General features: G+C 45.9%; 1 protein-coding gene across 4 annotated transcripts; it reads left to right on the top strand.

The window, feature by feature from the left end:
* Nucleotides 1–1,547: 1,547 nt before the first annotated feature.
* On the top strand, nt 1,548–7,154 carry LOC100281125 (transparent testa 12 protein). 4 transcript variants are annotated; one of them, NR_177274.1, is made up of 7 exons: nt 1,697–2,073; nt 2,196–2,294; nt 2,396–2,471; nt 5,356–5,900; nt 6,003–6,089; nt 6,231–6,287; nt 6,454–7,103. NR_177274.1 is itself a non-coding variant. In XM_020540500.1 (6 exons), exons 1-6 carry the CDS (start codon nt 2,120–2,122, stop codon nt 6,938–6,940), a joined length of 1,431 nt encoding a protein of 476 aa, XP_020396089.1. In that variant the 5' UTR covers nt 2,084–2,119; the 3' UTR covers nt 6,941–7,154. The 4 variants fall into 4 exon arrangements, 2 of the variants coding, with proteins under 2 accessions (NP_001147516.2, XP_020396089.1); XM_020540500.1 differs by lacking the exon at nt 1,697–2,073 and having other exon boundaries at nt 2,084–2,298; nt 6,454–7,154; NM_001154044.2 differs by lacking the exons at nt 2,196–2,294; nt 2,396–2,471 and having other exon boundaries at nt 1,548–2,073.
* The last annotated feature ends 20,781 nt before the right edge of the window (nt 7,155–27,935 follow it).

The following is a 27,935-nucleotide window of genomic DNA, read 5'->3' as shown; positions in this document are numbered from 1 at the left end:
TGTCTACACTGTTCACCCCTGTTGGCTTTCTTGCGACAGACAGCAAGTTCCAACATCTATAATTTAACAAAATTATTAAACATATTTTTTATTGCCATCATGTCAAGACAATCTAAAAGACTGTCTATATCCTGCATGTAAAGAAGTTAGCTATTAGATTTCAATTTAAAAGAGAAGAAGGTGTTGTTTGGTTCACGAAATGTAACGTAAAGGGTAATGGTAACGGTTTACACTCGATTACGGACGGTAACAAGTTTGAATAGTCCGGTATCAATTTTTAGTATGATATCTGATTACGGTTGGACTAAAACAAACTTATCACTTACCCATTACGTTACAAATATTTGAACTAAACGGTACCCAAGTTCTGGTTGGGGGTAGGCGCTTTTGGTAATTTGTAAATGTATAATGATCTAACCTTCAACAATTTCTAATATACATCTTTTATGCAGACCATTTTCAGAAACATATTGGTTGTAGTTTAGGCAATGCTACATAGTGATGATGAAATAAAGAAGTTTTTTTAGTTAGCAAGCATAAACAGAAATGCTATATGTGCGACTCATTTATCCGACTGTCGTATGACCTAACGACATCTGATGTTGGGCCTGATGTTGAGTAAAGTTCATGCACGCCAGTTGTTTAACGCCGTAGTAAAATTCGATCAAATCGTATCCGGGTCGGTGCTTCGAGTCGTATGTATAGCACGGTTGAAGCATAAATTAGAGAGTATCATGTTGGAGTTATTTGCTTTCCATAGATTAAAAATAATGATGATTTTTTTCGTGCATAATTTTATGCCTTTTTTCTTCCTTATCGTCAAGATCGCTGGAAGTATGTAACCGCAAAATGATTTTAAATTTAACTAAACTTATAAAAATGCTAATATTTATAACATCGAATAACTATGAGCAAATTAATTATAAATATATTTATAATAGTTCTCTTAAATAGAGATCCACTAGGATGTAAATGGTACATATATTATCTGTCCGTATTTAAATTCGATCCGTTTAAATGGGCTAAGATTCGACTCGTCTCATAATTATATCTGTACCCGTAGACTCATAGTTAGATATTAAAGATATTGATCTATTCAAATTTTATTCGGCATAACTTAATAATATTTGTATCCGATCTGAATTTGTATCTATTATTATCCGATTTGATTAAGGTACATAATAAAATACTGGTCGTGTTCTAGCCCACCAAGTATATGCGATGTTGTTTCCACACACGGACTCCTCACTCCTGCGCTTGCCATGAATGCATCACGGACTCCTCGCTCCTGCACCTGCCATGAATGCATGATAGTTCGCTTCGAATCAATTAAAATTGACAGTTACAACTGTAATACTGTAAAAGCAGTATAGTTCGGTATCATACGGACTATGAATCTATCATAGCTAGGTGCATGATAATAGCAGGACCCACTCGGATGAAGACTCGCTCGCGAGTCGCTTCGGCGTTGCGCGGAACAGCGTCGCACATGCGACAGTAGCACTGTATTTCCGCTTAGTCCACGGCCACGCTATGCTCACGGGTCACGGCCACGCTATGCTCACGGCCGAGTCATTATTCCACGCGGGTGCGTCCTCACTCCTCAGCCAGGCAAAGAGGCCGAGGCCGAGGCCGCGCGCACGATATAAGCAGCACCGCCATCGCTCCACGCTTCTTGGTAGGTCGCCGGTCAGCAGGAGCAGCAGCGGCGGCGGCGGGGAGAAGGCTGCTAACTGGTGGCCGGCCGTTCGCCGCGAGCTCCGGCACGCCTCCGGTCCGGCGGACGGCAGCAGCAGCATGTCTTCGGCCGCCCCGCTGCTAGGCGACGAGGCCGGCGGTGGCGAGCCCGCGCCGCGGACGCCGCCGCCGCCGTCCTCGTGGGTGGGGCGCGTGGTGGACGCGGCCGAGGCGCGCGCGCAGCTGGGGTTCGCGGTGCCGATGGTGCTGACCAGCATGGCCTACTACGGCATCCCGCTGGTGTCGGTGATGTTCTCGGGCCAGCTCGGCGACGTCCACCTCGCCGGCGCCACGCTCGGCAACTCCTGGGCCACCGTCACCGGCTACGCGTTCGTGGTACGTATACTGCGCCCGCGCGCGCGGCCGTCCCCGCTCTCGTGCCATGCATCGATCGTCGCGTTACTCCGAAGACCGAACCCCCCAGATCCATTCTCGATTTGACGTGCGGCAGCTAGCAGATCGGGATCGCATCGGACGCACCCCGCGACCTGCACCTGCTGCTCTTCGCCTCTTGCAGACCCTGGCACGCTTCATAACGTCGCAACATAGCCCATCACGTACGTACGTCTCGAATCATACATAGCAGCCGTTCCGAGTTCCGCCTTTGATCATGCTGCTCAGTTTGATGCTTCTGCTGGGATTGCCATTCGGATTTCAGCCACGGCGACGGCAGGAGACAGGATGAGCAGCTGCACGATCTGGCTGGGTCTTGCGGAGCATTGGGGATTAACTTGGTAAAAAAACAAAGGGGCTACACTGCACCTACTACACTCGCTCCTATGTTTCTTTCAACGCTCGTGCTCTACGCCCTGTTGACATTTAATTGGAGCGCATTGCTGGTGCTGGCTGTAGGCAGCAGACGCAGTTGAGAAATTCAAGGCAGCCAATCAGTCGGAGGCTCGGAGGTCGGAGCTAGCGTGCACCATTGACTGATCTGCCATCCCGTATTCCCGTCCACGAAAAATACAGTCCGTGGATACTTGGCCGAGTAAAGCTTGTCCGCTACCTGCCTCCGTCTCATTTTCTCAGCCGCGGATGCGCGCGCGCGGTTCAAGTGCTCGCTGTCAAGTGTTAGCCACGAAACGATTAGCAAGCAGCTCGAGGTTTGCGTGGCGTGCGCCACCGCGGCACGTCACGTACGTACGCCGCGGCTCCGGTCTCCGTCGGTTTTTAATTCAGTGGTCGCAAGAGGGGAGGTGACCGTCAGCCGCTTATCTCTTCCTCCTCCTCCTCCTCCTCCTCCTCTGCTTTCCATGTGCCGTTTTCTTGGTACGGTATGCGTCTGCATAGCATGTGTATGCGCGGCCTGACCGAAGGATTGTGCGTGGCCCGGTTATGCACCGTTGGCGCGCGGTGGTGCCGCGTACGTGCCCTAACCGGCCACGTCACGGTCTGTCGGCCTTGTCGTGGCCGCGCCCCCCGTACGTGTCGCTAGCTCGTGCATGCGCGTACCTACGTGGAAACGTGCTTGTCTCTCTCTCACAGTCTCAACCCATACATGCTATGAATACGGCGGCACGGCGCCGCAGAGGGCGTTGGGGCCGTTGGCTTTGGCTAGCGTGAGCGGTCCAGCCCCGTATTGGACTCGGACCGGATCAGATAGGAGGAACAAGCTAGCCATTTGGTGGACCATCGGCGCGGAAAACAACGGAGAGGCCACGCACGTGGGATCCAGCTGCGTTCCGAGACTTCGGGCTTCGTGTTTTGTGAATTTGTCACGACTCACCTTCTTAGGCTATCTGTAACCATTACCCTTAATTTTTTTCTCCCTATATCACTTTCCCCCTATTTTCTCTCTTATTTTTTCATCTCTCGCAGCGGTTCCCTCTAAATACCCCATATACCCTACTACAACTATAAAATATTATTTTCTATATCAACTATCAATTTTTTATTTACTAACAATTACTTGTGGACTCACAAGTCACAACACAGTGTTTAAGGGATGAACAGTGACACGCTATATCTAGAGTAGCGCTGCGGCCGTAGAATGCCCCCTACATAGGGCTGGAAACGAGCCGAGCTCGGCTCGGCTCGGCTCGGTGCGGCTCGGTGGCTGACCGAGCTCGGCTCGGCTCGGCTCGGCCATTTCACGAGCTGAGGAACCAGGCTCGGCTCGGCTCGAAGGCGGCTCGCGAGCCGGCTCGGCTCGGCTCGCGAGCCACACCCTGATATTATATAATTGCATTATATAGTGAATTATTAGTATATAAATATGAAATATATAGATATAATTCATTATTATGAGGAATCTAAATTATTAATTGTCATATATCTATCATGAAACGCTAAGAAACAAATTGACAACCTATAAAATTAGCTAATATCCACCAGTATTATACATATTAAGTAATTTGACACAGCTCGCGAGCCGGCTCGCGAGCCGGCTCGGCTCGGCTCGCCACAAGAACGAGCCCAAAAGGCAGGCTCGGCTCGGCTCGCTCGAGGCTCGCGAGCCGCTCCGAGCCGAGCCGAGCCGCTCCGAGCTCGAGCCGGCTCGCGAGCCTCGAGCTTATTTTCCAGCCCTACCCCTACAGGCGCCATGCAAAGGGAGAGGGATGTCCAGAGGCAGCGTTGCAGCCAGCCTTATGCCTTCTTTTACTGTCGCTACTATCACAGTGAATGACTTTTTTAGAAGTTAGGACACGTAAAACCCTTACACAAGTATAACAGACGTCTAATAGACTGTATAGTGTGTATGGAAAGACTGTATAGTGTGTATGGAAAGTCGTGAACAGTCCGTTTCTTTTTTTTAACTTAGCTTCTTAGAAATCTCTTAAGAGACTCTATATTAAATAGGTTTGTACATGCCCTTACAATAGAACTGTTCTAGTCTACATTTACAAAGAGTGTTATATACTCCATGCCCTTACAATAGGACTGTCCTAGCTCACTGTCGCTGCTATTGCCTTGTGTGCCCCTTTTAGTCCCCAAAAGGGGATGGTGGTTGCCAAACGGCTAGATTTTGGCCTAGCTTCTTGGAGAAGCTTTTCTACAGCCGCTGTTGTTGCACGTGAAGTTAGAAGCACGGGAGTCTGTGTTCGTGAGAATCTGGTGAGCGGCGGCAGCATATTTACTTGTAAAACGTATGCAGTGTCAATTTAAATTACTTTGTGATTTTTTATGTTCGTAGGACAGTAAAGTACTTTGCTTGCTAAATAATTAAATTCTTCTCAGTCACATTCTCCATACAACCAAATTCTCAGGTAATAAAAAAAACCGAACCAAACGGGCCCCTTGATTTCCGGACGCACAGTTATCCGCCGTGACGGCCGTGGCGTTTACCATAATCGAAAGGAAGGATGTCTCCATGCGTTAACCCTGGCCAAATTTGTAGAAACACGGAGTAAGAGCCAACTAGCTACGCTTTGGAAGTGACGTTTCGTGTTTTCGAGTTGTGACCGTGCACAAAATTAAACTGAACTAAAGGCTCTCCACTCTCCAGTCTAGAAGCTACCTGTTTGATCAGCCAACAAGTGCTCTGTTGCGTATACCTGGCACTGGGATATATACTACACGTACAACGAGAATACGACACGTTGCTCCTCCTGAATCCTTTTTTAGAAAATGATCTCAGCGTGCATATGCACGGCCGTGCGTACGTGTGTTGCATTGCAGACCGGTCTGAGCGGCGCCCTGGAGACGCTGTGCGGGCAGGCGTACGGCGCGGGGCTGCACCGCATGCTGGGCCTCTACCTGCAGTCGTCGCTCATCATGTCGGCCGCCGCGTCGGCGCTCGTCTCCGCGCTGTGGTGGTTCACGGAGCCGGTGCTCCTGCTCCTGCGGCAGGAGCCCGAGGCGTCCCGCGCCGCGGCGGCGTTCGTCCGCGCGCAGGCGCCTGGCCTCTTCGCCTTCTCCTTCGTGCAGTGCCTGCTCCGCTACCTGCAGACGCAGTCCGTCGTGCTCCCGCTCGTCGCCTGCTCCGTGGCCCCGTTCGCGCTCCACGTCGCGCTGGCGCACCTCATGGTCAACGTGCTCGGCCTGGGCCTCACGGGGGCGGCCGCCGCCGTCTCGGCCACGTTCTGGGTCTCCTGCCTCATGCTGCTCGCCTACGTGCTGCGCTCCGACGCCTTCAGCGACACGTGGAGGGGCTTCTCTGCCGACGCCTTCAAGTACGTGCTGCCCACCGTGAAGCTCGCCACGCCGTCCGCCGTCATGGTCTGGTGAGTGTCAGCGGATCGGACTCCGCACTCAGCAGTCAGCGCTGGCCGATATGATGTACCTGGCTGTGTCTAGAACTCACGCTTCATTTTGACTGACTGCAGCTTGGAGTACTGGGCATTCGAGCTCCTGGTCCTGATCGCCGGATTGCTTCCCAACTCCACAGTGAGCACGTCTCTCATCGCCATGTGGTATGTCTGTCTCTTTTGATACTTAAGCTTCAGAACTGGCTTTAACTACAACCAGTGTTGATTATTAGTGTCATAGATACTAGATGTTCATCTTGAAATTGAACAAACTGACTTCTTGGTCGGCGGAATTAACGCGTGCAGCTCCAGCACGGAGGCGATCGCGTACATGATCACGTTCGGCTTCAGCGCCGCCGTGAGGTGCGTTGCTTGGCTTCATCCTGCTGCCCTGTTTCTTCGTCTGATGAACATATGATCCTTCCTGTTCCTGCCTGCATGTCCCTCTGATTTTAGCTTCAGTTCTTGCTCCCACGCCTTAATTCACTATAACCTGTCTTACGGTTGGTGCCCGGATCATCGCAAGCAGCACGCGGGTGTCGAACGAGATCGGCGCGGGGAACGTGGAGAGGGCCAAGAACGCGGTGTCGGTGACGATGAAGCTGTCGGTGTTGCTGGCCGTCACCTTCGTGCTGCTGCTGGCGTTCGGCCACGGCCTGTGGGCGCGCCTCTTCAGCGGGAGCGCCACCATCGCGTCGGAGTTCGCGGCCATCACGCCGCTCATGGTGATCTCCATCGTGCTGGACTCCGTGCAGGGCGTGCTGTCGGGAGTGGCGAGGGGCTGCGGGTGGCAGCACCTGGCGGCGGTCACCAACCTGGTGGCGTTCTACATCGTCGGCATGCCGCTGGCCATCCTGTTCGCCTTCAAGCTCGACCTGCGCACCAGGGGCCTGTGGGCGGGGCTCATCTGCGGCCTCACGTGCCAGGCCTGCTCGCTGCTGGTCATCACCGTCCGCACCAAGTGGTCCAAGCTCGCCGATGCCATGAAGGAGGAGAAGGCCAACTACGTCGCGTAGCAAACGCACTCTACGTCTGTACTGCCTTTTTTTTTGGGGAGATAAAGAGCACACTACAGTACGATCATTTTAGACGGCTTGCCGACGAAAATAGATCATATGATGCTAAAAATAGTCTATTTTTTTGGTATATAGCTTATTTTTGGTGGCCTGATCTTTTGATCCAGACCGTCGAAAATAGACAGCCAAAAATTATATACGCTTATTTTTGGCAGCTCAAACCGGCCACCCAAAATTAGCAATTTTAGAGAAAAAATAAAAAATTAATAGTAATTTAAACAACAATATATTCACAGCATTACGTTAGCAAAAAAAACTCTCAAAATTACACATATTCGTCACAAATATCACAATTCCTCACAAATACGTCACAATCCACTAAATTACCTCACAAATCCGTTACAATCCACCACAAACTCACAATTCCATCACAAATACATCAGAATTCATCACATCGATCAAATTCACCACAAGAGTTAAATTATCACATGTAGTGATCGTTTGAGTTATGGTCACAACCTCTAGAAACGGAGAAGTTGTTTATGAAGTCGTCTATCTGATTTGGGTCTGAAAGAAAGAAGAATACATTAATAACTACAATGTTAACCACTACTTAAATAAATTGTTTGTCAAACTAATCTCTTATGTATTAGCTCTCTCCCCTCCAGAAGCTCCTCCCGACGTGTTATGGCCTAGAACCCCGATCCCTACAAAATCAAGTTAAACCAAGATTCGAGAGGTTAATACAAACGACAAGTCTAAACTAAATTTAATTTGAACGACCCATCAGAACTCATTCATAGTAAGTTCTAATTCATAATACATTCAAGTAGAGATACTTATCGACACACCTGAGCTGGAGGACGTGTCAGAGCACGTAATCCCCACTGAGGCATCGACGACTGAAATGAGGGAAAACGAATGGTTACTGATGTGCCTGCTCTAAAAACCAATATTGTCGCGAATACAATATATTAGTTATACGATAAATATACGACCGTATTGAGAATAAATAAGACACTCACGTTCATTGTTGGTTGCGCCTGTGCATTGTAAGCAGCCATATACTCTGATTGTTGTCGGACAGATGTCATTTGCTGCTACTGCAGCTCTTCACGAAACATTTCTTGCTGTTCCCGCATAGCCTCCTCCATGCTCGAGCACCGACTACGGCTACTACCACAAACCATATGTAACGAAGAGCCCCACGATACCGTAATTCCATCGAATCAATCACAACAATAAACATATAACACCTTGAAAAACAAGAAAATTAGCTATTCGTGAAACGATCCTACCTGAACAGGTGACACATAGGTTATATTACTAAGAAATACAATAACATATATTAAAATTAAAATGTAAACTTGTAAAACTAAACAATTAACCAACATCATATTAGAAATACAATAACACATGTACTAAAAATACTATAACACAATTCAAAAACTAAACAATAATGAATGTTAATATAAAATTAAAGTTAAACATTATATTAATTAATGTACTCAATGTAGAGAATATGAATTACAGTTAGACTAAACAATAATAAATTTTAATATCAATTTTATTTTTCAAGCTAGATAACTAATCATGTGGTTATGCTAAAATTAAACATACAATTAAACAAATAATGTAACATAATAACTAATTAGATATACTGCTAATCACTAATTTTGGTGGCTAATATAAAATGACCATCGATAATAAACCAAAAAATGAAGGAAAAAAAACAACATGCCGAGTGGCGGTGGCACCGAGGCTGGAGGAGGGCGACGACGCCAGGTCTAGGGGAGAGGACAGTGGCGCCGGGGCTCGAGCTACGTCGGGCGGTGGGCGATGACGGTGGCGTGACCACTAACGACTCGGTGGTAGCACTGCACGTGCTCGTACGGTGGAGAGAAGGTGGCTCAGATGGCGACGCGACATCTCTGGGTTGCATGACGCGAGATAGAATGAGAAAGGGTTGGGCCCGCGGTAATAAGTCTCTTATTTTCGGTGGCCATATTCTGCCGACGAAAATTGTAGTAGTTTTCGTCGGTTTTAATACGACACCAAAAGTAAGGTAGTATTTTCTACATCCCGCCCCTGGCCACCGAAAATAAGCAGGCCGCCAAAAAAACCTTATTATTTTTCGGCAGCTCATGGCCTAGCCGTCGAAATTAGCCGCAATCACCGAAAATGCTTACTGTTCGTGTTGTGGTAGTGTACAGAATGACTAATGAGAAATTATGCATCAAAACCACGAGGATGGCTAGTGAGAAATTGTACACATCAAAAGCACGAGGCACATGCATATTACCTTTCATCTCGTAGACTTGGGGTGTTTGGCATGGCTCCAGTTTAAAACTCCAAGGAACTAGCTATAGCCTGTCAAATACTCTAACTCCAGAGTTGCAAAATCTATAGAGTTTTTAGAGCTGCAGTGTAAATTTTTGAAGCATCAATTTGCTGCTCCAAAATCTTTATAAAAGCAAAGTAGATGTGGAGTTTAAAGTTATTTACCCGCCACTTCCACGGGCTGTGAGAAAAGCAACTTAAACTCCAGAGCAGAGCCGCTCCACCCAGAGTTTTAGGGCTGTTTGGCATCACGCCACTGCACTACGGAGCAATTCTACTCCAAAACTTTTGAAAGTCGCCTAGTGGAGGGGTGAATAGGCGAAACCTGAAATTTATAACTTAAAACACACACTACAAGCCGGGGTTAGCGTTAGAATTAAATTCAAGTCGGAAAGAGAGGGAAACAAATCAAACAAGAAATAAGGAGAGTGAAGACGATGATTTGTTTTACCGAGGTTCGGTTCCAAAAAACCTAGTCCCCGTTGAGGATGTCACAAAGACCGGTTCTATTTCAACCCTTTCCCTCTCTCAAACGGTCACTTAGACCGATTGAGCCTTCTTCCTTAATCTCACGGGTCACTAAGACCCCGCAAGGACCACCACACACTTGGTGTCTCTTGCCTCGCTTACAAAGCACTTGAGAATAAGAATGGGAAAAGAAGAAAGGCAATCCAAGCGACAAGAACTCAAATGAACACAAAAATCTCTCTCACAAGCCACTAAGTGTTTGGAATGAATTTGGGGCTTGGAGGGGATTTGATCTTTTGTATTGTGTCTTGGAGTGAATGCTAGAGCTCTTGTATTGAATGTGATCTTCAGAAAACTTGGATATGCCAAAGGTTGTGGTGGTTGGGGGTATTTATAGCCTCCAACCACCTTGTAGTCGTTGGCCAAGGCTGCTGGCGCCACCAGACAGGTATTGTGCGTGTCCGATGCGTCGTCACATCAGCCGACCATTAGGGTTCGAAGCTCGGTCGACCGTTGGAGCTTTGTCCTCTTGCGGCACCGGACAGTCCGGTTCCCTCTAACTTTGCGGCTCTGACTTCTGCGCGTCACTGTGCTGCACTGTTCACTTTGTAGAGTCGACCGTTGGCGCGAGTTAGCCGTTGCTCTGCTGGCATACCGGACAGTCCGATGAATTATAGCGGAGTACGCCTGCGTTTTCCCGAGAGTGATTGGTTGACACCTGTACGGACCTGGTGCACCGGACACTCCGGTGCGCCAACTTTCAGCACACTCAAGTTCTTTGCTCCATTTTAAATTGAGTCCATAACTTGATTATTTTATTGGCTTGTGTTGAACCTTATGCACCTGTAATACATGAATTCTAGACAAACTAGTTAGTCCATGTGTTTGTGTTGACTATCAACCACCAAAATTAATTATAGGAAAAGGTTAACCCTATCTCCCTTTCAACTTTGTGTGGAACAACTCTACTCTGGAGTCTAGATTGCTTTCTCATAACTGGTGGCAGCGGCGAGTAAATACCATTAAACTATATGTCTTGGTTGCATTTTAAGGATTCTAGAGTAGCAAAATAGGTACTCTAAAAAACTATATTGCAATTCTCAAGACTTCATTGAGTTACATTTTTGAAGCAATAGTAGTCTGCCTCTGACCCGTTCTGCCTCCGGTCGTACAGCCCCGCGCCAAAAAATCATCTTGCTACGGTACCAGAGACGTTCGTCTTAGCAAGAAACAGCACACACCAACACATCTAAGCAACAAACAACACACACCAACGCTTATAAGTCACGTTTCAACGCTCTGGGTGGCCGGTATGGCACTAATCAAATAACACCATAGCAGTGCCTGTGTTCGAGCGGTGTATGTGGCCCAACGATGGTGCGGCCCATTCTACAGCCCATCCTACGGCGCCTGCCTTCTACACCCCAGGCTACGGCGCCTGCCGCCTCCACTCCAGCGACGGCGCGAGCAGGATGCCCACGACCTCGACCTCCTCCTCACGACCACGACCACGGCCTCAACCGCTCCGCCAGCTCCGCCATTTACGCACACGACTTCAACCTCGTCAGGCTCAGGCTCCGCGACGGCCGCCACCTCGCCTACTGCGAGAGCGGCGTGCCCCGGGACCAAGCCAGGTTCGCCGTCGTCTTCTCCCACGGATTCACCGGCTCCCGAGAGGACAGCGTTAGCGCCTCCCAGGTACCGACCGATCCAAGCAACGGTGGTTGAGTACAAGCTGGGAAACCTAAACGGTGCTGCAGATGCCTTGTCCAGAAGGGAGGAACTTGCTTCGGTATTCAGTTTGACTCTGCCGACATTTCAGTTATTTGACAAATTACGAGCAGAACTGGCTACTGATACACAGGCAGCTGAAATACGTACTAAGTTGGCTAATGGTACCATGCGGGCTGGTTGGACAGAGGTAGATGGCTTGCTGTTGTTTAAAGGGAAGATTTTCATTCCTGATGCTTCGGAATTATGGGCTACTCTTTTGGCAGACGCTCATGACAGTGGCCATGAGGGTGTCCAAAAGACCTTACATTGGTGTCGAGTTTCATTTTTATAATTCACACGCGGTTGTCTGAATTAAGGAATTTGTCCGAGGTTGCAGCATATGTCAAAGAAACAAATCCGAGCACTTCCATCCAGCTGGGTTGTTGCAGCCTCTTCCAGTGCCTTCTGAGGTTTGGAGTGATATTTCTATGGACTTTGTTGAGGGATTTCCGGAAGTGGGTGGTAAATCAGTGATATTTGTTGACAGATTTTCTAAATTTGCCCATTTCATTCCGTTGGGCCATCCTTACACGGCTGCCTCAGTGTCCCAAGCATTTTTTGACAGCATTGTCCGGTTACATGGTCTCCCTTGTTCTATTGTTAGTGATAGAGATACAGTTTTTACAAGTTCTTTTTGGTCAGAATTGGGGAAGGGGGAAATGTTATAGATAATTTTGTTGGGTTGCAATATCAGTGACAGGCTGTCAGCCTTCAGATATGGATAGCAGCAGGGAGATAGCAGATTAATACTATACTATAAATGGGTTTTCTTAGATGTGCGATTGCTTTCTTTATGTAAGGAAATAAAGGGGATGCTTGTATGTATAAAGGCTTACCCGTAGCTTGTTTAAGGTTTTTACCGAAGGAATAAAAGATTTCAACCTTATTTATAAGGCCTCTGATAAGAACAATGCGAATATGAATAGTGCCATGATGGGAAAGTTTAGAGGGCTTTATAAAATAATATTGATATGTTTGTAACTGTCCTGTTTGATAGGTTGGGTTTTGCTTGTTGGCTACCTGTAATGAATCAGTGGTTAGCAGCTTCTGCTGTTTTATCCAAGGTTTTCAGTTAAGTGCAGAAACTACACTTATTTTTTCAATCAAACAAGCATTTGTAAGCTACCAGCTCCTGGCTTCAGCTTCAACCATGCACAAATCTCTGTCCACAAAATTCGACTACTTGGTTGGGCCAACAATTGTAAGTTACCAGCTCCTTCTATTTTGCTTGAGAAAATTTGATCTTGGTTCAAATATCAATGTCATTCCAAAAGAGAGTAAATCGCTAACAAGAAGTTTACTGGTTCCTTTATTAAACCGTTCCTTTCATTTTTTTAAACGAACAATAATTCATGTTGTTTGCTGATAGGTTGGTCGCATTATTATGGCAGGGGTTGTGGTCGCATTATTATGGCGGGGGTTGTGGGGCAATGGAAATAAGTCATTTGAAACAACAAGAACAAATAGGTTTTATGTGGTGCATGTTAGTTGAGAAATGCTACTTGAAAATTTTATAGGAATCCAGAATCCTAAATCCAAATTGTATATTTAATAATTAGAAGCAGTTTCTCTTGGTTAATTTGTTCTGCTACAACTATTATCATGACATCCTTAAAAAAATATGAAACTATTATCCATTGTTGGTTGTCCATATATCTTGAGTCTGAGTTGTTGTCTTTCCTTAGTGCATTTTCCAGTGAGAAGCTAATTTAACGTAGAGTTTTCTATTGAGAACTGAGTGCAGCTTGCATTTTATTTCGGCTGTTGGAGGAGCTAGAACTAAGTGCAGCTTGCATATATCTTGGAGCTCTGCATAAGATTAGTAACACTGATTGCTTTGTTTAGCCATTGGTCGATGTTCAAATATATTTGTACCTTATGCAATGTGTACCTGAGGTCATATCTCATTTGTTTGTTTGCATGAGCGAATCAAACCATATAGTATACGAGCTTTGGATTAGTAACACTAATGCTTCCCTTTGATATGCTTATTATGTTTAGTGCGCGTGTCGTCCAGCGACGAGTCGTGTCACAGCTGGCCGCCTCCGCCGTGAATGTCGTTAATTTATTCTGCATTGCAGACTGGAGAGACCACGGAGCCGTCACCGCCGTGAAGGACCAGCAGCAGTGCGGCAGCTGCTGGGCCTTCTCGGCAGTGGGTGCGGTATCATTTCCTTGCTTGTTTTACAAGATCCATTTTGATGGCGGCCGTGTAGTCTTAGTTGAGTGATAAATCCAGGAACCGAGTGGGTCCAGGTCCACGTGAAAGGGATCCTGTTGCGATGTTGGTCCTTACTTTGGTCACAACACAGGTCTGGTCAATTACAAAGGTTATGCTTGCTGTTGCTTTTCCTACATGTTAATAATTTGAGTTTACCAAAGATTCTTTATGATGTTCGGTTTGCATTTTTATCATTAACCATGCAGAGTAAATAAACTAATAAAAAAGGTGTGCCTGGCGAAACAATAACCTAAACAACAAACAGAGAATCAGAAGTCACTGATGGATCACAAGTATAGCAGTGGGTAAGATAATTTGAAACACAGAAGTAATATGTTAGCATTTTCAAGTAAATAAGTTAGCCGTTTCAAACAAATTACACTGCTCTTATGCTAGACTACAGTAAGAAGCCTTTCGGAGCCTTTTGCAACTGAAACTGAATAAACATATCTTTTGGCACATTTTTCACAAGATACCCTATTTGTATTCTGTATACTGATGGTGTCTCTGATCTATTGTGCAATGTCGTTCTTCCTAGGAACATGTCTGCCAACAATACTGAAGCTGTAATTATTCAGTTCATGTAGAAGATAAGAACTTTATGTTCAGCTAAAAGGAGTACACATCTTTTAGAACTGGTTATCGACACTGGTTGCATAAAACACCAACTAGAAGGCGCATACTATTTAGATATTTTAAGGTTAATAATTGAGCCATCTTAGTAACAATTAGAGGATAGGTAAATGACCATGCGATGCAATTGTCGTTATGGCTTAGCATTTTTTGTGTCCTTAATTCTCCAACTTTCTTTTGTCGTGTGCAGATTACCACATTCAATATTTTCTTAGTTGTCCTTGAATTTGGACACCGGGCACAGAGCTGATCGAGAGCCATGGGACATGGACCAGCTAGCGAGGACGACGACGATGGAGATGATGGATCGTCAAGCAAAGCAAGCCACACACAGCTGATGAGGTGCTCTTGCTCTGCTCTGGCCATGCATGTATTTCTCCACTCCTCAGTGCAGTACGTACCTGCTGTGCGCGGTCGGCCGGCGGCCCTATCTAATTCTGAAGCATGCATGCATGCTGGTAATAGTGACGCGCAAGCCTGATGCATATAGTATTTTGGTATTGTTGGGGGCCTTCGTCCTCCGAAGGTCCTCAAAAACATGATTTGACAATGTTTTCCAAGTGGATTATGTGAACAGGTACCTTCGGACTCAGAATTACGAACATGAAGTGCGGTCGGGACGAAGCCTGAACCAGACGAAGGACGGGCTGATTACCAAGCTCCACGAAGGATGGTGCACAGCCGAAGCTGTGCGCAGGGAAGCTTCGTCGCGATAGCAGAGAGGGGAACCGACTTAAAGATGAAAAGACTACGTGGGCCTTGTCAGATTTCCATAAGTCATTGACAAATGTAATGGACATAAATGTAATTTTACGTGGGCTGCGTCCCGCGTCTATAAATAGATGAACAGTACTCCCGTACTGTTCACGCTGACTTGGCATTTGCTTTTGCGTCACACTTGTACTTTTTATCTTCTCTCAGGACCGAAGGTACATTTGTAATTTGAAATCATTTCTATTTTTCCATGTTAATAAAATAGAAATGATTCTATGATGATGCTTATATTATATTTCATGCTTTATATGAATCCTTCGTCATTACTTGTTATGTTTACGAAGGTATGTCTCTTATGACCTTCGTCCGAAACTCATTATTTCCCGAAGGGACATAATGCTTCGAAGGACGAAGGACTTTAACATTTAACACTTTTTATGTTGCCTTGTTCTTAACTCTTAGCATTTGAGAACAAGTCCCCAACATTGGCGCCCACCTCCGGTGAACTCACTTCCACTTCGAGTTTTTTGAACACCTTCGGAAGCTATAGACCCTCGCTATGGCGCCGAAGAAAGCTTCAGCGACTGGGGCTGCAGCACTGCAACCGCTGGACCCCAACCAGGAGACCGTCTCTCTCCGGGAGGCCCGAAACCAGAAGAGGAAGGCTGTCAGCCCGACGATTCAGGAGGATGAACTAGACCAAGAGATCAGGGACATGGAGATGCTACATCAACAGGTGCAGAGGAAGAAGGAGAAGATGGCCAGGCTAGCTGAGCTGCAGAGGCAGATAGACGAAGCTTCTGAAGAAGTCCGTCATCTTACCCACGATGAGCAGAACCGAAGGCCTCAACAAAAAGACCTTCATCAGGAGGGCTTCTTCAATGAAGATGACTGGTATGACAATTTTCATCATGGAAATTTTGTTTTCGACGATGCTTCTCCTCTGTCCGCTGAGCTGCAGGCTACACCTTGGCCTTCGTCCTATAAGCCACCCCAGCTTCCCATGTTCGATGGCCATTCGGACCCGAAGCAGTTCTTGATGAGTTACGAAGCAACAGTGTCTTCGTATGGTGGCAATGCTGCAGTAATGGCAAAGTCTTTCGTTATGGCCGTCAGGAGTGTTGCTCAGACCTGGTATTCCTCCCTTCGGCCAGGAACGATCACTTCATGGCAGAAGCTGAAGGATATGTTATTGACCAGCTTTCAAGGATTTCAGACGAAGCCGGTCACTGCTCAAGCCTTGTTCCAGTGCACTCAGGATCATGAAGAATACCTTCAGGCGTATGTCAGAAGGTTCTTGCGTTTGAGGGCGCAGGCACCAACGGTGCCCAATGAAATTGTCATCGAAGCCATGATCAAGGGGCTTCGTCCTGGACCTGCTGCTCAATACTTTGCTAGGAAGCCTCCTCAGACCCTGGAGAAGCTGCTCCAAAAGATGGACGAGTACATTCGTGCTGACAATGACTTTCGCCAAAGAAGGGAGGAGGCCTTCAGATTTTCTGAAATGACCAGGGGCTTCGGAGGAAGATCCTATCCGAGGCATGTCAGGTCCATCCACAACTCCACTCAGAATGATGATAAGGGGAGTCAGCAGAACAGACCGCAGTGCTCCTCACAGGCTTCGGGGCAACAGCAAAGCTCCTTCCGACCACCAGCTCCAAGAGGCAGAGGCGCCAGGGGCTTCGGCGGAAGATTCGGGGATCAACCCAGAAGAATATTTTGCTTATTCTGTGGTGAAAACAAAGGTCATACTACCAGGATGTGTCATGTTACCATTCAGAAGCAAAAAGAGATAGCCGAAGCTGCCGCGCAACAGGCTCAGCCGAAGCAGGTCATGCACACTGCTTCGTATCATTCGCCCTACATCCCAGAATATGTGGGCAACCATCCTACAGTCTCTGCTGCTTCGGCAAGTCAGCCTTCAGCTTCCTGGCAACAGCCCCCGCCTCCACCTCCGTTGCAACAAGGCCAGCAGCCAGAAGGGAGCCAATATGCTCCACATCAAAGGGACTTCAGAGAACAGTCCGAAGCTCGCACGGTCAACAGCACCGTGCCAGAGTCAAAACACATCTATTGACAAATATCCTACCTTAATAGCAATCTTTTTTCATTCAGTTTTATTTTTTCTAATAAAGGACATTGTTTAGGTTTCATGTAATTAGTTTCGTTGATTCCTACAAGAAAAATATGTTTTCTTCACAGGTTTGTGATAATAAAAAGGACCTTCGGACTATCGAAAATCCTTCGAAGCAACAAAAAGTCGTTCTAAGGAACGCAGAGTAAGTCTGACGAAGTCACAAAAAGTCGTTCCGAAGGGAGCGCAGTGTAAGTTTTCTGCTCCAAAGTCGTTCCAAAAGGAATGCAGAGCATACAGCGAAAAGTCAACGCTGATAACGCCTAAGTAAAAGGCGAAGAAGCTCCAAAGACGTTCCTAAGGGAATGCAGAGCTTATACCGCCTAAGTAAAAGGCGAAGAAGTTCCAAAGACGTTCCTAAGGGGATGCAGAACTTACAGCGAAAAATAAACGCTGATTCCGCTGAAGTAAAAGGCGAAGAAGCTCCTAAGGGAGGCTTATAATGAAAAAGTCAGTATTGATACAAAAGATTGTGCCCCATTGCAGGAATGTGTGTATCTTCGGCACAAAATATCATTTTGCATAACATAACATCATCACATCATTTTGCATAGCATAATCATCATACATCATGCTGCATGTGGCACAAGAAGGGGGCATGTTATCGATATTCGGAAAATGCTTTGAAAAAGGGCAAATCATGCCAAGTTACAGGGAGAAACAATATTGATTTTCGAGGTATAGCTTCGGAGATTATTTTTACGAAGCTTGGATATTTCTTATCAGAACACTATGGATATTGTCGTGATAAATGATAAATTCTTCTTCACGAAGCATGAAAAGAAGGGAAGGTGTTTTTTCGTCGAAGACTCAAAAATGGTACGTGTTTAAAGTTTCATGCATCGTAAAGAATTGAATCATAAAACAAGTATATTACATACAGGATTACAGAATATTACACAAATCATATATCAAATGTTTTTTGTAATAGCACTTAGTCTTCCCTAAGTACTATCTCTGCAGCTTCGTTCAGCAGTCGATCGACAACCTGATCCATGATAGCTTCGGCCATCTTTTTAATTTCGTCGTCATCTTTAGGCTGAGGGCCCGAAGATGCTTTAGTAGGATCTGAGTGAGGACGGGATACTATTACATCATTATTACAGATCGCGAACGAACTATAAAAATAAAAGTTATAATGTAATGAAAACTATTCGTTAGTACCTATTTGCCCTTCGGGCTCTGCGTTTTTCTCAGCAGCCTCGGCTACTTTTCTAGCCTCATGAATCCCTTTCTCGCTTTTCTGAATGATTTCTTGGGCCATTTCTCTACCACCGTTGTCCCAGATGTCGGTGAAAAATTTTCCCCCAACCGCGCTAGCTTCGGCTGAAGGATCTTTTATATCTTCAGTGGACAAGGTGGCTTCGGACTGCGATAAAATCTTTACATGTTCACATCCTTTCCCCTCCAAAATAGTGGCAATCCCTCTGGCACCAGAAAAAGCGCAGATGTCTCCGCGACTATTTAAAATTTCTTCAAAGGCCTCCGCCTCATGATTGATCCATTCCAGGGGACCTTCGGGGTTACCTCTTATAAAGTTTTCTTCTTGCGAAAATGCGCCAACGCTGGCGAAGCTAGTTTTTATTTTCTTGACACACTCTATAGATTTGTCGAAGCATTTCTTCTTGGCTGACCGAAGCTCTTTAACAGTTTCTTCTAAATGATTTGCCCATTGGTCGCTGAGTTCTCGCCTTGTTTCTTCAAGTATGCATTCCTCTTTAGCTCTGGCTAATTGTTTACGAAGGTGTTCAATTTCACACTTCTGAGCTTCGGCCTGACCTTTGAAAATAGCTTCGTCTTCTTTTATTTTATTTATTAAGGAATACAATATTTTGTCTTTTTCGAGACCTTCGTTCCTCAGTTAAATTACTTCGGAACGAAGGTTGCTCAGGGCTATAGTACATCCTTCGTCCTCAGCATCTTTCTGTGCTCTGAGGGCATTGCTGAGTATCAGGCCCTGCAGACAGGAATATGTCTGTGTTAATAGTTTTAAACAAACGAAAAATCTTGAACTCAACAAAAATATAACAATTCCATTTGTCGCACCTTTAAACTGTTGTAAGCTAGGCTGTCAGCCAGATCGTTCTTTGACAGCACCGAAAGTCCGTCTTCTAAAGTTGGGAATCCGAAGCTTCTGCTTATCTCCCGACAGACAGAAATTTCCTTGCTGTCGGGGAGGCAATACAAGAAATCTTCTTCTCCACTGCCATTAAATATCAACGCCCCCTTTGGATATTTCAACTTTTGGGCATAGTGTTGGGCCTCTTGTTCTTCTTTTTCTGATAATTTTTTCCCCGAAGCATGACGAAAAATATAATCACGAATTTTGGGGGATGCTTCGGGGGTAACAACACCAGTTCCTTCAGCAAAAGTTGGCTTTGTTATTTTTTCTGCTTCACTTTCCAAGGTTTTTGCCTTTGTGGATTCTGAGGGCCCAGCTTCGGCTTCAATTTCTTGCTCTGGAGCTGCAGAACCAGAAATTTCAGCTGTTGTTTCAAAAGTAACAGCAGCCTTCTTCGGAGGTGTGCTTGAAGTCTTAATTGTTTCTAGTACATCTAGCACATTCGCCATTCTTCTTCTTTTTGGAGTCATTGCTGGCGCTTTTTGATTTTTTGTTGTCTCAACATTTGCTGCAGGACTCACAATTTCTGGTACTTTTTCTTCAGTTGGTTTTTCCACTTCTGCAATTTTTTCTGTGGATAGTGCTTCGGCCATTTCTTTGGTTTCTGGCAGCGAAACCTTTGGTTCTTTTAGTTCTATCTTCTTCGCCGTTTCGGTCATCTCTGCAGCTGCAGGTGGCGTGACTGGTCTGATTGGCTTTTCAGCTTCGGTGACCGAAGAAGATTTTTCGGTAAACTCCGGCACCGAAGCTGGTTCGATATAACGCGGCCGGTGAGTGAGGATTTTTATTTTCTTTCTTTCAGGCTCCGGCTCGCTAGGAGCAGTTCCAGCTTCTTCTTTTGCAGAGGTTATGTTCTTCCTTTTCTGCCTTCGGATGGGGTAGCAATAGTCAGGATAAACAAACCCGATGGCATCAAATACCCGATTCAGCCTTTTCTTTTTTCGGCCTCCGAAGGCTGCTGACATTGCAGTATCTTCGGCCTTCGAGTATGTCCCAAGCAGCTCATCACTTAAATTGTCAATGCTTTTCAACCACTCATCGTCTGGCTCAATAAATTTATCTTCAAATTTAAAAGTGTACTTAAACCTGACAAGTCCACCTTCGTCGGCCTTTTTAACGATTTCTTGTGGCATTTCCCATTTCTCCGCAAGCGGCCACACCCTGAAGGCAATATGCTCTTGTACTAAGTCCCTTGTTCCTATAAAAGAGCAGACAACGCCGAAGGCTCTTTGGCACTCTTCGGCGGCTTCGTTCATTTCAACCTTCGGCCTCCGAAGGCCGAAGCTTTGCCAAATAGGACGCATAATTATACCTTTGATGTCTTCTCGTGCTGATAAGTCATTCTTCACATAAAACCATTCTGTCATCCAATCCCCGGGCCATCTCTTCCGAAAGGTTGGTACGGGACAGCTTGCCCCGGAGCGAGAGACGAAGCTGTAGCAGCCAAAGTTATTGTGGTACTGTTCTTTGCCCCAAGGCTTTGTTTCATATAATAATTCATGTATATTACAGAAGCTTCTTGCGTCAGGCTTCAGACCTTGGCTTCTCGAGGCCCACACGAAGATATTTAGCCTTATAATAGCCTCTGGAGTAAGTTGATGAAGATAGACTTCGAAGATTTTCAACACCTCCACGACAAAGCTGCTCAAGGGGAATCGCAATCCGGCTTTCAAAAAGCTTCGGTATACCACAACTTCATTTTCTTCAGGGTGTGGACAAGTCTTTTCCCCTTCGTCCGCCCTCACAATGGACAGATCCCGGAAATACCTTCCTCTCATATTAACAAGATGATTCTCTTTGATAGTTGATTTACCATAAACTGAATGGCTTGGTCGCCAGGGGCGATCTTCGGAGTCTTCGCCACCGCTGTCCACATCATAACTTTCACTGTCACCAGTATCTTCAGACAGCCCTTCCAGAATTTCCCTGGTGATCTTTTCTGTGTTGGTCTTCGACATTGCTATAAGAAACCCTAAGTTCTTCTCTTCATCAAGACTCAGCTTCATTTCAGCAGCAGCCTTCTTAGCAGCTTCAGACATCTTCGGAAACACTAAAAAACTGTTTTCAAAGCCGAAGCTTCAAAGCTAAAAGCTTAGCAGATCACAGTGCACAAGAGCTAAAAAATGAGTGAGCAAGAGTGGCTGGCCAGAAAGCGTGCCAAATGAGTTTGTGGTATGATCTTATTTATACGCCCAGGGCGTTGAAAATTGAAAGACCCCACTTGTCAGTGAAAGTTGCTATTCTAGCAAAGGGAAGGTGTTTTTTCGGACCTTCGGCTCAAGGCCTTCGTCCATTTCGCAATCTGAATTTATCATTAACAAATTAATATTGCGAGGGGCTACTGTTGGGGGCCTTCGTCCTCCGAAGGTCCTCAAAAACATGATTTGATAATGTTTTCCAAGTGGATTATGTGAACAGGTACCTTCGGACTCAGAATTACGAACATGAAGTGCGGTCGGGACGAAGCCTGAACCAGACGAAGGACGGGCTGATTACCAAGCTCCACGAAGGATGGTGCACAGCCGAAGCTGTGCGCAGGGAAGCTTCGTCGCGATAGCAGAGAGGGGAACCGACTTAAAGATGAAAAGACTACGTGGGCCTTGTCAGATTTCCATAAGTCATTGACAAATGTAATGGACATAAATGTAATTTTACGTGGGCTGCGTCCCGCGTCTATAAATAGATGAACAGTACTCCCGTACTGTTCACGCTGACTTGGCATTTGCTTTTGCGTCACACTTGTACTTTTTATCTTCTCTCAGGACCGAAGGTACATTTGTAATTTGAAATCATTTCTATTTTTCCATGTTAATAAAATAGAAATGATTCTATGATGATGCTTATATTATATTTCATGCTTTATATGAATCCTTCGTCATTACTTGTTATGTTTACGAAGGTATGTCTCTTATGACCTTCGTCCGAAACTCATTATTTCCCGAAGGGACATAATGCTTCGAAGGACGAAGGACTTTAACATTTAACACTTTTTATGTTGCCTTGTTCTTAACTCTTAGCATTTGAGAACAAGTCCCCAACAGGTATAGGTGAACTGAATCTGATGTGGTGAAGTTGCTCGCTCATAGAATTCCAGTGTACCTGCTGCAGAACTGGATGGCCAAAAGACCAAGGTGTACAACTGTACATACAAGGACCACATAATCATTTTCATAATTGAATATTAGAACATACACCGCTGATTGTTAGCTTTTGCTTACCATCTTATTGGTTTAATATCATCAATATACTACTAAGCCTCTGCCTTTTAACCTTCTCTTTAAACATGCAGGACTCAGGTGGGAGACTTCAAAAGCATGTACTTCTGAAGCGTGACAATGGAGATGTCGTGAGCTTCTCAAGTCCGTCCATTTCGGACACCTGATAGCTAGATGGACCTATCTGCCGGCATCACCAGGCCAGCGCACCAAATAAACGAGCCCTAAGTCAAGTAGTACGGTCGGAGCAGCCCTTGCACCCACTACAAATGTAATTGCATGGACAATGAAAGGGAACAATCGTTGGGGGATTTGGAGAAAGAGTTGGAGGCAAAAGTGTCGGACACCCAGTGCGCTGCTGCTGAAATTCAGGATCTATTGAAACAAGTGGATGCTCAGCCGGTGAATGTGAAGGATGTGGATAGAATGCGTAGGGAGATGCAGGCTATTGAAGATGACATTGCCAACACCGAGAAGGGGAAAGCAGCACTGGAGGATAAGTTCTGGGAAGTTGAAGCTAAGCTGGTTACCAAGCTTGAGGAGCTTGAGAGGCATGCTCATCAGTTCAACCAGGCCCTCAAACAGTACGAACATGCCGCAGCATCTCCTATATTTTCTAAATTTTATTTCTCCAATTTATTAGAAATTGCCTATAGGTACACCTAAGAACAACCAATGCTAACCGTACCATTCTTATTTACCTATTATTGGTTCTTTTTTTGGTAGCAAATAATCCTTTCAATTCTGATGAAGAAAACTATATATAATCATTGGTTGTTCTTATATAATCCTTTAATTTTACACTGAAACTTATTGACTGATTTTGAAGTCCAATGATTAGTTTTCAAGAATTTTTTTGGGAAAAACATTTCACTAAACTTTTGGGGCTTCGAATAGCCAGCTGGCATCGTGTTATGTTTGTTGTTGTTGTGTTTACTAAACAAAAAAAGCAAACAAGTTTGAAATGTTAATTTTTTACTGTGGTTCTGCTGTTTGTATTTGCTTCAAATGAGTAAGGTTTGTTAGTTCTGTTTGTATTATGTGCTCATTTTCACACTTCTGGGCCACTTTTCAGGTTGAAACCTACTGTTGCTTTTCAGTACATGATAGATTCAAAAGGATCTTCTCCTGCTGAGATGCTAGGTACTGGTTACAAAACAGTACTAAAACCTGCACTTCTGGCTCATGCTGAGGAGAACAAAAGGATCTGTCTCTCAAATCTTGAAAACTTAAATGATCTACAGAAGCAGCTGCAAGGAAATGCCAAGGTTCTAGAGGAGGAAAGGAATAATATTTTCAGTCTCCAGGCAAAAAATGACGATGTCAGTCCATCTTTTCAAGCACTACATTACATTTTATAGCCTATAGAGTAAATGTGATCTGAATTTTTTTTGTCCTTACTCTTCCATTTGTATGCTATCTCTGAAATTACTTGCAGCTATGTTGTGCAGTAGTGGGAACTTTTTTAGGTTCTGGAAGGTCAGGGTGAGTTGGCTTGGGTTCAGTCGGTGATCTTGTTTTCTCACGCATGGCTTGTGGTTGCAGGGATGTACTTCCACGAACTGATCGAGATCTCACACGGCGACCGACGGCGGTAACACCGCTGATATGCAAATGCAATGCATGGTAGATCTGTGTGCTGATCTGCCCGGACATCGTCCCGCCATGTATGTTTGGTCCAAAATTCTTATTCTTTCCCTTGGTTCCTCAGCAGACTAATGCATTAAATTGCCCATATGTTTTACAGGTAAATGAATATTCTTGTGGTGTAGACACACTCAACATTTGAGGAAATGATTTTTAGCATTTCTTTGGCTGGAACTTGCATCATGGAGTTCAGAAAATATACTAAAGGCACTTGGCGTGTTCCAAGTGTGGTCAATGGAGTTGATGAAGATAGCAGCCAAGAGCTAGAATGCATAAGGAAAGCCATTTTTACCTCCTCGGTCAATGTTATTAATGTCAGGTTTATGCAAATCAGGGTGAATGTTAGACCTTTAGAATTAAGGTTAGCATGAGCATAATATATAGAAAGCATTGAATACATCAGAAAACTAATGGGCATCATTGCCAACATTTTAACAAGTAGTTCTATTCAAATACCAAGCATATTGACTTAATGATATGGTGTGAAAATATCATCAGACCTTACAATGTACAGGAAAAATTATAGCTTATTGTTATGGTAGTACATAAATTTAGGCAGTGTAAGAGTGAACTATTCGCTTCATTAAGATTCAACACTACTGTACCAAGATTATTACCATGGGATTTTGTGAAGTTAGGAGAGCAGTAAGCTTTGGTTGCTGCTGGAGAGCCTTTGCTCCATCAAACCTTCCACAAGTGTGAGGGTCATCTCTTTCAAAGTGTCCATCACTATTACCCATATCAGAACCCATTTGAGGTCGAATTGGTGATGGACCAGCATGATTTGGAACTACATGACCACTAACTGACTTTTGCTGGTACTTTGTACCTGCTCTACCTTGATGCATTTGAGCAGGTAAATTCATAAACTCTATGTTATTAGTCTCAGCAGAGAATGATCCACTAGGCAGATGCTTGGAAGGATATAAAGGCCCACCAACTCCACGAATATTTGGCTGGCTACTAAGGGCCCCGGGATGTTGATGACTAGAAGGTAACTGCTGGTTTGGAAGTGGAGCTTGGCCATGCTGCTGGCTAAGTGGTAATGAAAATCCAGTCCGTGTTATTGATGTCAGGAGAAGGTCGTTATGCCTGGCATCACTATATAGCATCATAAAGTATGTATTCTTCAATCCTATGCATTGCTTTTGCTTTGTTCTATGTTATTCACAATGCACAAATTCAACATGTAAATAGCGTGCTAATGTTTGTGCCCAGTTTTATTTTAGATCGATGTTGTGGGTGGTCAAGTCATCAAAAGGAATTCAATGTGAGTTTCTTTCACTTTCTAGAAGGTCAGTTTTATTTTAATCATTTCATGGAGCACTAAATTGAATCTATTGTTGTAGTTGAGCAGTTCACCAATAGTTTGCATCCTTTCCATTTTCTGCATTATCATTGCTTCTTAAGTTAAAGATGGAAACATCTTCATCTTTGGAAGCCAACAAGGCAATGTGCTACAACTCTCTCTTTGACATTCTAATCTCCGAGAAGTTTACCATGTTATGTGATGTGCTAGGTGGAGCATTCCACGTCAGTAAGCCAGACGATGTAAAGAACAGAAACAGAAGATGCAAGCGACTGGAATGAAGGAAAAATGTGCAGCCTATGATACATGTACATGTAAAGATACCAACACTTTTGTTTTTTACACCCATTCCCCTCCACCTAAAAAATGCTTGTATGATACTCATGATTGAATTTTTGCCGAAGTTCCTTGGCTTTACAACTACTATGTGTTGACAGTAGTAAACTGGTAGATGGTGGTGGTTGCATTGCATCTAGATGATAGTTCGGCAATTGATGGTACTATATAAAGCATCTTCATGATAACCATGGTTACGCTAATACATCGAGAATAGACAACCTGATTTTGTAACTCCTAAAAAAAGTTACAGCGTACGAGCACTTAACTATTATATGTTTTCGTTGCAACGCACGGGCACTCCCCTAGTTGTTATTGAAAAAGCAACGTTGTATCCAAAAGTTCTATATCAGTGATAATATTCAAAACCCTTTGGAAGAATAGATGGTCAGAAATACCTGTTTTATTTTAACTTTTTCATCCATCAATGACAGCAGCCTTTATAGAAGAAACGCTGATAGAACAAGATCCCTATCATGTTGTGTGTATTTCCTCTCGTACAGAGGCAGCATGACGAATTGACGATGGACAACTTGATTGGTCACCGGCGACTGGTATGAATGGTCGCTCACGGGTCTGAAGTACCTCTAGTAGGTGGTGAATAGCCGAATTTGATTGATTGTTCGGTTGCTGGTCCGGCAGCCACGCAATATCTGTCAGATCGTTCCAGATGATTGTTGTTGTGTGTTTGATTGCACTAAAGATAATAGGTACTTGACTAAAAAATACTAGTCTATCTGTTTGGTTTTAATCTGTACCGGCTTTTATTACTTATACAATGTTTTTTTGTCTTTATGAATTACAATTGTATCAGTCCAAATAGTTTGCTTAGAATTAGCTAGCTGTCGGCGTTTCGAGACCGGGAGGTCCCTAAGCCGACGAGTGAGTGTGCCGCGTGCCCCAGCCCAGATGGGTCGAGCGCGTGGGCGAGCGCGAAGGGGGGAAGGCGAGGTGGCCGGAGACGGGCGTGAGAGATGTGGAAATCCCGCGGCCTTCGTGTTCGTCCCGCGCCCAGGTCGGGTGCGCTTGCAGTAGGGGGTTACAAGCGTCCACGCGGGTGAGGGAAGCGAGCGGCCCCAAGAGAGCGCCTGTCCCGTCCTCGCTCCCGCGCGGCCAACCTTCTCTAAGAAGGCCCTGGTCCTTCCTTTTATAGTCGTAAGGATAGGATCCAGGTGTACAATGGGGGTGTAGCAGAGTGCTACGTGTCTAGCGGAAGGAGAGCTAGCGCCCTAAGTACATGCCAATGTGGCAGCCGGAGAGATCTTGGCACCCTGCTGGTGTGATGTCGTGGCTGTCGGAGGAGCAACGGAGCTTGGCGGAGGGACAGCTGTCGGAGCGGTCGAGTCCTTGCTGACGTCCCCCTGCTTCCGTAAGGGAGCTGAGAGCTGCCGTCGTCACAGGGCACGCGGGGCGCCATCATTGCCTATCTGGCGGAGCTAGCCAGATGGGACACCGGTCTTGTTCTCTGCGGCCCGAGTCGGCTCGGGGTAGGGTGATGATGGCGCTCCCTGTTGACGTGGCGGGCCCGCGCCCGAGGCCGGGCGACGTGGGGGCTCCTCCGAAGCTGGGGTCGAGTCTGTCTTCCGTTGCCGAGGCCGAGCCCGAGCCCCTGGGTCGGGCGAGGCGGAGGTCGTTCGGCAGAGGCCAGGGCGGAGTCCGAGCCCTGGGGTCGGGCGAAGCGGAGTTCGTCGTCTTCTGGGGCTGAGCCCGAGTCCGAGCCCTGGGTCGGGCGGAGCGGAGTTCGCCGTCTTCCGGGGCTTAGCCCGAGTCCGAGCCCTGGGTCGGGCGGAGCGGAGTTCGCCGTCTTCCGGGGCTTAGCCCGAGTCCGAGCCCTGGGTCGGGCGGAGCAGAGTTCGCCGTCTTCCGGGGCTTAGCCCGAGTCCGAGCCCTGGGTCGGGCGGAGCAGAGTTCGCCGTCTTCCGGGGCTTAGCCCGAGTCTGAGCCCTGGGTCGGGCAGAGCAGAGTTCGCCGTCTTCCGGGGCTTAGCCCGAGTCCGAGCCCTGGGTCGGGCGGAGCAGAGTTCGCCGTCTTCCGGGGCTTAGCCCGAGTCCGAGCCCTGGGTCGGGCGGAGCGGAGTTCGCCG

Source organism: Zea mays, chromosome 7 (genome assembly GCF_902167145.1).
Source record: "Zea mays cultivar B73 chromosome 7, Zm-B73-REFERENCE-NAM-5.0, whole genome shotgun sequence".
Taxonomy (NCBI): domain Eukaryota; kingdom Viridiplantae; phylum Streptophyta; class Magnoliopsida; order Poales; family Poaceae; genus Zea; species Zea mays.
Note: the sequence above shows the minus strand (reverse complement) of the source record. Positions and strands in the feature narration are given on the sequence as shown.

Excerpts from the sequence above, each read along its gene's own strand:
- LOC100281125 (NM_001154044.2), top strand. The coding sequence starts at position 1,558 with ATGCTCACGGCCGAGTCATTATTCCACGCGGGTGCGTCCTCACTCCTC. Across the intron at positions 2,074-5,355 it reads TCACCGGCTACGCGTTCGTG|ACCGGTCTGAGCGGCGCCCT; the intron begins GTACGTATACTG and ends GTTGCATTGCAG. Across the intron at positions 5,901-6,002 it reads CCGTCCGCCGTCATGGTCTG|CTTGGAGTACTGGGCATTCG; the intron begins GTGAGTGTCAGC and ends GACTGACTGCAG.